Genomic DNA, 12,162 nt, shown 5'->3' with positions numbered 1-12,162 from the left:
AAAATGATGGAATATGAGCCATAATAGAAGGAGCACCAACACAATGTAGAAATGTTCTGTTCTGAATAAGTTGTTCAAGCAAAACATCTATTTTAACAGAAAAAAATGCAAGAACGAGAACTTGAATATTCCCCAAAAAATACAAAACATTAAATGAATGACTGAGCAGTAAGTATAAAACAAAGTTGTGTAAGCTGTAAATAGAAAATGTTATGTGCATTTATAACTGGTAGATGCAATGATCATAAAGTAAAACTATTTGTTAGTTTTACTTCAATTTGATTTGATTAAATGAATCGGCTAAACTAGCAACTACGTCATGCTTTGGAATGAATTTAGTGAAGGAAAACAGGAAACTCAGACCAAACTAATCATGAATTCTTCCTGATTATTCATATCTTTATTATATATTTAACTGAGCGCTCTGTTTAATTGCAACACATGGATCTAGTTAAAAGTGTCCGCTTTGGCAGCTACCCTCCAGAGCTTCAAAGTGACCCGCCCTACCGTAGCACGCTTACATCATGGCCCACAACCCCAGTGTGCATGTGGAATTAGTGATCCCTGAGAGTTTGTATGTGTGGGGGGATTTCTGTATAAACTCTGTGGAGCTGTAATTGAGTTTGGGAGCAGGGGGAATTCCTTTAAATGTATAAGAGAAGGGTGGAAAAAAAGGGAAAAAAAAAACACATGGGTAAGTCGTGGTGGTTTTGGTAACGAGGAGGAAAGCTGGTAGTCGAGGAACCCCTTTATTAAAGGATTTTTCCATGCCAGTGGGACATCTGTGTGGAAATGCCTGCCAGCTGCTTCCCCTTGGGGATGTATATGCACTTTGGCCTGATGTGTATAGACGCTGTGACCCAGACTACACACTGTATTTAAAAGTCAAGTGGCACATATACACTGCTTTATGGACTACATGGACAGAACTATGAGATCAAATTAGCTGAAAGTACAAGTATATGCATGTTTACCAGAGACTTCTGTAGTTTATATCAGTTTTGACAGTTTTTTTTTTTCTTTAAATCTGATGACAAGTGCTCTTTAACAGCAGCAAAAAATGTGCTTACATCATGTTTTCAATAAATACACTTATCCTTGTTCTGTCTTTATCTCATCTTATAGACATTTCATGAACAGTAACCTCTTCAATAAAGTCATTATATCTGGGTCAGAAACATCTTTCCTAATTTTCTGATAATTTTGCAAACATCAGCATGTGGTTGAGTAAGACTTTCTTCACATATTTTACAGCAGGTTTCATGCCACAGTGACAACTTAAAAATAAATTCCCTGTTCGTGAAAATCTTAATTGATTCCTTTTTTTTTTTAAAACCATATGAGAATTAGCTGGAAAGAAGGAAATAGAAAAAGGCACAGGTATTCCAGACTGTGACCATAAAATGCAGCTTTTTTTTATGACCTGTTAAATTTTCCATGACATAAAAAGTGTAGTCCTCCTTAAAAATGCAGGGAAAATAACGGTGTTTATGATGTGTCAGTACTTGGAGAAGTGGGCCCTGTGGGTAATGATAGTGTTGGGGGTGTGGAGTTTCTTTCATATATAAGCCAATATGTGATGGGTTTACCATTTCTAAAGAAATATGCATTTTTAAAAAAGAAAATAGAAAATGCAGTTAAAGTTTGTGTTTTGGTGATCTTTTTATATGCAAGCTACTCAGTCTGAATCACATTTGTTGATGATCATGTTTGCCTTTTGTCCCCATATTTTACAGGTTGAAGCTGTTAATTGATCAGGAAAAGGCCTTCCAAGAACGAAAAGATCAAGAAAACAACAAAAAGATAACAAGTCTAAAGGAAGAGCTGACCAAACTGAAGTCCTTTGCGTTGATGGTCGTGGATGAACAACAGCGTCTCACAGAGCAGCTGAACCAACAAACAGCAAAGGTCCAAGAACTGAGTGCCAGTTCTACACAAGCTCAGGAAGAGCTGAGCTCGGCTAATGCTCGTCTGCAGGAAGAGGAGCAAAAGGTTTTTCGTCTGGAGGCTGAGCTTCGAGACCAAACTGCTCGGTATCATCAGGAACAAGACATCATGACTGCTAAGTTGACCAGTGAGGATGCCCAGAATAGGCAGCTGCGCCAGAAGCTGTCGGCTCTCAGCCGGCAGCTCGACGAGCTGGAGGACACCAACAAAACCCTTCGCAGAGCTGAGGAAGAGCTGCAGGAGCTGAGAGACAAAATCAGCCGTGGAGAGTGCGGAAACTCCAGCCTCATGTCAGAGCTCGAAGAGTTACGAAAACGAGTACTTGAAATGGAGGGAAAGGATGAAGAGCTGATCAGAATGGAGGACCACTGCAGGGACCTCAACAAGAAGCTGGAGAAAGAGTCCAAGCAGAGCCAGTGCTTGAAAGCTGAAGTGGATAAACTAAACCACAGAATTATGGAATTAGAAAAGCTAGAAGACGCATTCAGCAAGAGCAAGCAGGAATGCAGCTCGCTCAAGAGCAACCTGGAGAAGGAGAGGACTGTGTCAAAGGTCCTGAGCAGTGAGCTTGAGGTCTTGAAAGTCAGAGTCAAAGAGCTGGAGGCTGCTGAAAGCCAACTGGCAAAGACCGAGCTGACGTTGAAGGAAGATCTGACCAAGCTAAAGACTCTGACAGTCATGCTTGTAGATGAGAGAAAAGCAATGGCAGAAAAGCTAAAGCAAATGGAAAACAAGGTGCAGAACAGCACCGGAAAGCTTCAGGCGGAACAAGACAAGGTTACGTCAGTCACTGAGAAGCTAATTGAAGAGAGCAAGAAAGCACTGCGATCAAAGGCGGAGCTGGAGGAGAAAATGTGCACCGCTACAAAGGAAAGGGATGATTTGAAGGCAAAGTTGAGAGTTGAGCAGGAGAAGAGTAAAGATTTAGAGTCAAAGATCAATATGATGAAGAAACGATTACAATCACTTGAGACCATCGAGAGGGAACACCTCAGAAATAAAGCTAAAGAGGAGCACATGAAGACACCTCTTGCTAACCGCTTCCAGCAGGAAGACAACAAGGTAAAGGATCTGACACAGGAAGTTGAACGCCTCCGACGCAAATTAAAGGACATGAAAGTGGCAGAAGGAGATTTATTAAAAACAGAGGAATTTGAATCACTGGAGAAAAAATTCACCAACGAACAAGAGAAAGCAAAAGCCCTGATGGAGGAGCTAGAAATTTCCAGAAAAGAGCTTTCAAAATACCAACTGGCTGAAAAGAAAGAGTGCAACCAAGAACATGTTCTTTATAAACGCTTGAAGGACGAAGAAGCCAAATCCAGCCATTTGACCAGAGAGGTGGCAGCACTGAAAGAGAAGATCCATGAATACATGGGAACAGAGGAGTCGATCTGTCGCATGAAAACTGACCACTCCACCCTGCAAAGAAAGCTAACCCAACAGGAAGTCCGGAATAAAGAACTGGCCAGAGAAATGGAGACGCTCACTCGAGAGCTTGAAAGATACAGGCGATTTAGCAAAAGTCTACGCCCAGGCATGAATGGAAGGCGCTTTTCAGACCTGCATGTGTCTTCCAAAGAGGTTCAGACAGACCCGCTGGAGCTCACGCCACCCAACTTCAATACAATGGCGCCCCTGGAACGTGCAGTGGTTAACGGGAAGCTGTATGACGAGAATGAGCCTGAAGATAACGCAAATTATAACAATGAGGTTCAGCTTAGCAAATGCAGCCCTTCACTTATCAACAATGTCAATAATCTGAACAACAGCATGAGACGAGCGCGAGGACCTTTCCTTAAAAACAAAGACCCCCCTCATCAGGTGAATGGCAAAACGACACCACGGCACAATGGCGCCCACGTCCAGCCTGGAGATGTTGTGTTGACCCACAGCCCTGGACAGCCTCTGCACATCAAAGTAACTCCTGACCACGGACACAACACAGCAACGCTTGAGATCACCAGTCCGACCACAGAAAGCACCCAGTCATTCACCAGCACTGCTGTCATACCCACAAGTGGATGTCCCCCCAAGCAGAGAATTACGATCATCCAAAATGCTTCCATTTCCCCCACTGCAAAATGCATTTCCCCGACAACTAAATCCAAGCGTTCCTCCATGTCGGATGAGCCATGTTCACCAGACAGAGCCTTGTCACCTTTTACTATGACTACATACTCCAGAGCGATGACCCCAGACTCTTGTGGCTCTGTAACGCCAGACCGAGCCATGTCACCAATTCAAATTGTATCCGTGACAACAGGCACCCCAGAACGCTCCCTATCCAATGAGCCGGTGGAGGTTGTCGGAGGGCACGCCGTCTTCCGTGTGAGCCCAGAAGTGCAGAGCAACTGGCAAGTGCAGCGGTCCAACAGCTCTGGGCCAAACGTCATCACCACAGAGGATAACAAAATCCACATTCACTTAGGAAGCCCGTTCATTCAGAGCATCAGCACTCCGTCGCAAACACTGAGTCCATGCGGCACACCTGGACTCCAGGAACAAAGGACTCAGGTGCTTGCAAACTGCAGTACTCCTGCTGCTAAAGGCAACAGCAAAATCACAAGTAGCATCATGATTAAGCCCACCTCCACCCCGATCCAAAGGCCATCACAGATTACAGTAAGTAATGCCTATAACTGACCCGATGACCCCCAAAACTCCCATCCCATCCTTTGTTCTAAATCCTGCCCAAGAGATCCAATACAGTTGTCCCAACTCGACATCCTGATTCTTGTCTGTTTTACTTCATTTATGTGATAAAAGAGTTGAATGTTTTATTGTGTTTTGGTTGGTTTGCTTGGTGTTGTATAACAATTCAAAGATCTGTTTGTCTGCATGAAAAGAAACTAAGAATAGAGCACTACAAATTTCTATTTAATCTGACGTAACACCAGGTTCTAACTTAAGTGCACTTACTGTATTGTACTCAATGGCACATTTGCCATGTAGTCAGGCTGTTCACACTGATGTACCATGTCAGTTTTGTACTTCATATTCAACATACTGCATTACATTTAAGTTGTTTGATTTTTCCTGAGAATTAAAGTGTGCAAAAAAAAAAAAAAAAAAATGTTATGTTTTAGTTTGTCATCCATGCTTGCCTATTTCATTTATGTGCTAAATCCAGCATGGCTTCATTAACCTGAAGGTTTGATTCAGGTGCTTGCACTGTAAATTTTTAACATGATTTCAATCCAGTGTGTTCATATTAGTGTTCATTCAATACATCACTGCATTGTTGCATTTGAGCCTAAACATACTCCGCAGAATGAAGAATTATCTAAAAAAGCCTTTGGACTCATACCTACTGACGGAGAAAAGAAACAATTTGAGTTTTTCACATGTTTGCTTGCTTGACTATCAGTTTCTTCCTACATCCAAAGCACAGGAACCCAGTGACTATAAATGAAAATTAGTGTGATGTGAACTTGTAGTTCTCAGAGATTATATAACAGAAACTTAAAGCTTAAAACGTTTAAGCATTTCACTGATATCAGTGTGCTTTCACTGAAAAATCTTACCTTACTTCCTACAATATGTGGCTGAAAGTTCTAAAATGTACAAACTTCAGATTTCTTTCTGCCTTTGTCAAGAAATTACACAGTAATGCAGAGTTGTATGTAAGTTTTTGTTAAATATTCATTTGATTTTATCGAACATACTTTGTTCACTTATTAGTTAAGCATCATCCACAATGACGAGAAGTCCTTCATGAAAACACAACTACTATTTAAAGAAATAAAATAGCAGCACTCACAGCTTCCAGAGGCTGGTGTTACTATGTATGAAATCAAAATTAATCTAAAGCCCAAACTGTGCTGAAATCTAACAAAAAAAAAAAAAAAAAAAAAAGACTCTCAGGATGTTGGAACTTCAACATTCAGCAGAATGTGAAAATAAAAACTCAATTTTCCTAACTGGGTTGGAACAGAAAGCTCCTGGTTTTAATGTTTGAGCTCATTTCCTGAGGATCATCAGGATTGTTCTTATCTGTGGCTCCAAGTATTGAGATTACACTGTTTTATATTAGTGGGTTGGCTTTTAAACAAGCCTCCAATCTGCCTCTTTTTCATCAAAGAGACCAGCAACTGAATATTACATGCACAGAAACATACTGTAAACATGGAAAAGCCCCCTCAGAAAACTGAATCTGATGTTTGGGTCTCAGACCCAGTAATGTATTTGACGATAGTCAAACCTCGATGTTCTTCTTGCACGAGTCTTATGGCTCACTGAGGAGTAACTCAAACCGCCTGCTTGATTCAGCGCTCTCCCATGAATCATGTCCTGTGAAATGAGTCATCTGCACAGCTTACTAAAGTTCTTTCATGTATATGCATTCCTTGAAAAAGGAGTTTATGTGCTTGCACTGAAAATGTTACCACAGGTTTGTTTAAATAAACCATGCAAAGGTCAGAGAACACGAGAGACAAAGAGAGGATGGGGACTGAAGGGCAAGGATGAAACACATGGGAGCAGAACAAAGACAAGAAACTAGGAAAGATTTAATAAAGTTGCAATACATGTACTGTCCAAAACATCTCAGATGGGAGGAAATTCAGACTTTGTAAGGGTTTTTTTTTTTTACACAACACAGTTTTTCATGAGTACAAAAATAAGAATTTAAGTCTAAACAAAATATCAACAACAATTTAAAGCAGGTCATTTGTTTGCAAGAACCAATATTCTCTGGATTTCAGCAGTATGAAAGAATGGAAAATAAACTAAAGAAATACAGTAAATCTTTGGGGATTGTGTCTTCGGACTTTCACTAGCTGCGTTTCCATTACATTTCTTTGCAAAATAAAAGTGACTTTTATAAGTTTCGACAAACAACAATTGCAAATTGCGGGTGTTTCCACTGAACCTTGTTTAGCGCTTTAGCTTCAAGTCTCATAAAATCTCGCTACTCTCACAAGATTTTACAAAAATTGCGGCTTTTGCAAGGTAGCCACGTAGCGTTATTTTGTGGTTTTCTACTTACTGCGGAAAATTTGCAACAGCTTTTTGAACTTTTTCTTCCTCATTTTCTTTTAAAAAAATTTGCTTTTGTTTGTTCCACACTGCGCCATTTTTTTTTTTTTTTTTTAACCAGAAATGAACTGGTCACAACCCCCCACATCACATCCAGGGATATGTAAATGCAAAAAAAGTGTTTCCATTACACTTTTTCATCTGTTTCTATACCAAAACATCTGAAAAAACCACCTCATGAGGGCGTAAAAACATATTAGTGATATTTGATACTTTTTTTCTAAATGTAGCTGTTTCCATTAGTGGTTTTTTAGCGATATTTAGTTTTTTGCGTAATTCTAGGTGAAATGGAAACGCAACTAGATCCATTCTGCAGCTTAAAACAAGCGCAGATCTGTAAACTTTTCTGTATTCCTGAACTCAAACAATAAAATGTTCCAGTGGAACTAAATATCAGACAATACTGTCAAGGTAGACGAAGGTGCAAAGGCAAACCCGGTTCCAGCCCACACCAGCCAGCGCGACAGTGAGGAGTTCATCAAACGAAGCATTAAATCGTATGTGTGTGAAGAGGGAAAGCTGTGGAAACTAAATCCAAAATGTCTGGGTGTGATGAAGTGATGCGGCGGCGAAACAAGATGCTATTCATTAGAAGACCACTTAAGAAAGCATCCAGCAGCTGTGATTGCTGTCTGCACTCTCATTACCCCCCTGACTCACTTAAGGCTGATGTGAATCATCAACTTAGCTCATCAGATTCAGCCAAGGCAGACATATCATATAAAATGAGAATAATCTGCCATTCACGTATGTTACCTATCCCAGAAGTCCCCCAAAAAAACATCCTGAAGTTATTTTAAACAATAAGCTGCTGATGTGAATCCACAAAAGTCAGGAAATTCTGATTACCACTGCGAGCCAGAAAGGCAACTGGAGAGGCGAGAGCGGATTTCCTCAGTTTAGTCCACAATGCCAATAAATGCAGAGGAATTTGCTCACCTTGACTGATGGGCTAATAAAACTTGAGGACATTAAGCTTTGTGAAAACAAAAGGCTTCACGAGGACGCAGTGAGAGCGGCCTCACCCCCACTTGCAAGGCAAGCACCAAAACAAAGCTTGTGTTTGGTTGCTACAGCAACAACACTGCCGATATAGAAGAAGAAGTATTCCTGCTGCACCGCTGATACACGAGAGAACAAAGCCTCTTAGTATAAAATCAGCAACGCTCCCATGACGTGGAGCACATTTGGATTTTCTGGCCCATTCGTTCCACTGAAGCTGAAATTCATACCGCCATATTTAAGCATTTACTTCCTTACAGATTGTTGTTAATGCTCTAAATCTCCCGGCAAACACGACCACATGTAAGCTTTGCCTCCGTTCACAGCTAGAGGCTTCAGTGGGGCTGGCTGGGAATATGCTTCAGCCGTGTGATGAAACTCATGGAAATACTGAGGAGTTTTAGTTCGTCTCAGCTGCAGAAATCTAGACCAGACCGATGACACATTCTGTCAAAGACAATTACCTCCCTTGCCCAAAATTTAAATGAAGACACTCAAAAAGCTCAGATGCTCCAAGAATATTAATTCAGAAGGGTTATTTGAGGTGGTGTACAAGGGAAACTTGTCAGCACATTACCTTTTACAGAAGGGTATGTACGGGGAAACTGTGATGACGCCATGAGCCAATTATGTGATAACTTGAAAGCAGTTGTCTGCTTACTGTTATCATGAAGTAATTGATGACAGCAGCAGTGGTTGCACGCACAAATACTTTGGATAATTGCTCACATAAGTTTGTATAGGCACTGTTTATATAAATTAATGCACCGTTTTCCATGAGCTAGTAAGAATTAAATTCAGCATACTATCAGCAAATTGGGAACTATTGGGACTATTGCTGGAGCTCTGATTCCCCATAATGCAAACATTTGATTGGCTTCTGCAGGAAATAGTTATGGAGCATATGGGATGTGCTTCAAGCGTCCCAACATGTTGCTCCACATGCAAACAAACTGATTAAAAAGTGATTGCACAGTAAGTGGAGCAGTGAGTTGTTTAAAAGAAATGAGAAAAGGGACGTTGCTCATGAGGGTTCCTCTGCATAGACAACCAAACAGGGGTTTCTAAGCAACAGCATGATGGCGGTGTTGATGTCAGGATGAACTGGGACGATATGAGGGATAAAAAAAACAAAATACTTTTTCATTCAGAAGATGCAAATCTTTAAGAGAGATCCCCATCAAGAGCTTTCTATGCAGTAGACAAAAACATTCATCACTCATTTTAAATTTTCTCTTTGCTCACCAAAAAAGACAAATAAAATTTCATTAATTGAATAAATGTAACAACTTTACAGGAAAATTATACATTTACAGTGTAGCTGCTAAGTTAGTAACATTCTCTTTACTGGGAAATTGGAATATTTTCTTTAATAATCACATAACTTTGCCCTCTCATAAGTAATAACAAGTTTATTCACAGTTTTTAACACAGTAAAAGTTTAATAACGTGTTTCACTATAAAACATCATTTGATGCCATCTAGTGGTTGCTGTTAACACTGCAACAGCTCACACAGTCATCATTTTCTCTGCTGTGTATCACAACTAGAGTTTTTCTGATTATGCTTCATCTTTTCCACAGATACCTCTAGAAGCATTCCGACGTCCGGGACCGACCAGAATCCCCAAACCGAAGAGTTTCACCTCCCAGAAAAGCACAAACAACACGGCAGCAAACCTGGGACTGCAGAGCAAAAGCCAGCTGCAGCATGCTCACGTAACTGCTGGGAGGGAGCTGTCTGCACACACACCTGCATCACACAACAACAACCCAAACCTTGTGAACCGGAGACTGTGACGTCTTCTGAGTCAGACGCTCATTTAGACCACATACAAATAGTGAAAAAAAAGTTAAACCTAGAAGATAAGTGTTGTTTTTCTCTGTGTTTGACATAAAAACTACCTGTTTCCCTTTTACCAAATCTTCGTCTGTGGTGCTGAGGACTGCTAAATGCAGCGGTGTATTGTGTAAGTATGTTGTTCTGAGTGTCCACACTGTATAGAAACAATGTAAAATATAGTTCAAATATAGATTAATTGTATAACCAACATAAAATTGAGGGTCAATGATGTGCAGTGACAGATTTGTGTCAGGACGTCACTGTGAAGGAGAAACAGAAACATCACAACAATCAGGTTTGTCATATGATCATGTTGTTGACTTGTACTGTGAGTATTTCTGTTCATCTCTCATGATGGAATCTGTCGTGACATACAGGTAATGAAAGAAGCATTTAAGCATATAAGGATCTAAGCATCTAAGGATGGGGCACATGGATATTTTTTTAAAAACAGTGGCAATAATGTACATAGGTGTATAACTGATGCATTGTAATGCAGCTCCATCACAGTGATCATCTCTGAAAATGTGATATTTGTGTTATTTTTCTTTATCAATAAAGACTTTTTGTACTTTCAATAAGAGAAATGTTTCTTATACAATCAGAAAATTAAAAAAAAAAAAAAAAAAAAAAAGAAACAACGGGACAAATATGCAAATGCTGTATACTTCTGTTAGGCATTTTGTACAACTGCTTTTTTTTTTTTTTTTTTTTTTTTTTTTTTTTTTAACCCTTTCATCCTATCGTGGACACTTATCTACAAACTTTTTTTCTTGCATCTTTATGAATGAAGATTATGTTTTTGTAAATAAACCATTTATGTGGATGTTAGTGAGTCATTCACAGAATATTATATAATTAAACATAAATGCATACATTGTAATTATGTAAGTTTGCCTTAATGATAAATAGGAAAAGAAACATACAGCTATTTTTTCTCAAATATTCATATATTTATGATCATATATTATTTTATACATATTTTATATAATACATTCAAATAAATCATAAATCATGATAAATTCAAAATATCACAAACAAAAAAGTATTGTTGCATATGTTTGTAGAGGTAAAATCCTATTTTCAAAACAAATGTTGCATGTTTTTTGCATGAAATATGCATGAAAGGGCTAAAGGGTTAAGACCGCAATACAAGACTATTCATTAATATGTACAATTTACTGCAGGTGTATGTAGCGTGTTCGGCAAACATATTTCACAAAAAACAGGAAAATATCAGAAGAATGGACAACACATTATTCCTTAATTTATTCTGAAATGTAAAAAATTCAGTAGCATCTTTCATCCTTCATTTGCATCTAAATCTCTATGTACTTAAAGAGTCAACGCTGTTTTTGGAATCAGGAAGTTATTAAGACGTATTTATAGGAAGTTCAGCTGGTTGAAGTGAAATGCTTTTCTGTGCTTGTTGCTCTACATCATTCTGATTTCAAAAAGTGCTTCTTTTGGGAGGAAAATCAAAGAAAAAGAACATTTTCTACACATTTCATGTTGCTGTTTGTCAGCTAAGTTCAGCCAAAGTCTTCTAACTCTCAGCATGTTTGATTCTTGTAAAAAGGCTGTTTTGGTTCCAGATGAGCGGCTGCAAACGGTGGTCTGGAGCTGCATATTTCTCATGAGAACTGCAAAATGTAATCTCAAAGAAATGTGGAATTTAACATAGAACAGACTGAAAACTGCAGCCAGAGCTAACAAGGAAATTCTGAAAAAAAACCCCGCCCTATGTTGGCATCAAATCACTGCAAACATATCAAAAAACAATTAGACTACACACTTCAGTATGATTCTGATTAAATGTGTTGAAGGCAAATTCTTATGACGTGTTAGACCATTCAGATTTATTCTTTTAGTAATAACCTGGATTAAATGGTATAAAAGACTAATTACATCTAATCATCAACAACATCTATTACACTTTGAATAAAATGTGAAATAAATTGTTTATTTTTTTGCCAAAATTACACAAAATGATGAAGAAGGTAAAAGGTTCATGCACACTTTCCTTTTGGATCTTATTTAATTTTACCAAAGAATAAAAATCCAAACTGGCTGAGTTGTTAGGCTGTGGTTTTGTGTGTAATAATGTTTCATCTGTACATGCGTTAACTACACATTAAGACCTGCTTCTTCCCTTTGGCCCCACCCTGGTCTGTTTTCTTGTTTTCTTTCAAAGATCAAGGAGTTGCAATCCTCTTGCCACCTCAATAGCTCCCAAATACTCTTTTTTTTTGTCTCCAGGAAAATGCTAATGCTGCAAAAAAAGGAGCGGATCCCAGAGGAAGGAAGGCGGATGATGATGCGGTTACCAAG

At 39.1% G+C, this 12,162-nt stretch overlaps 1 protein-coding gene across 3 annotated transcripts in view; it reads left to right on the top strand.

Annotated features, from left to right (window-relative positions):
• The window catches only part of filip1l (filamin A interacting protein 1-like), a 78,591-nt gene extending 68,184 nt beyond the window's left edge, over positions 1 to 10,407 (top strand). For all 3 annotated transcript variants that reach the window (XM_079263878.1, XM_079263879.1, XM_079263880.1), the window contains 2 exons: positions 1,737 to 4,572; positions 9,573 to 10,407. In XM_079263878.1, coding sequence (XP_079120004.1) covers positions 1,737 to 4,572; positions 9,573 to 9,788 — 3,052 coding nt within the window. In that variant the 3' untranslated portion in view covers positions 9,789 to 10,407. The remainder of the gene's footprint in view (positions 1 to 1,736; positions 4,573 to 9,572) is intronic.
• Positions 10,408 to 12,162: the final 1,755 nt, after the last annotated feature.

The sequence above is a fragment of the Telmatherina bonti genome (assembly GCF_933228915.1).
Source record: "Telmatherina bonti genome assembly, chromosome: 24".
Taxonomy (NCBI): domain Eukaryota; kingdom Metazoa; phylum Chordata; class Actinopteri; order Atheriniformes; family Telmatherinidae; genus Telmatherina; species Telmatherina bonti.
Note: the sequence above shows the minus strand (reverse complement) of the source record. Positions and strands in the feature narration are given on the sequence as shown.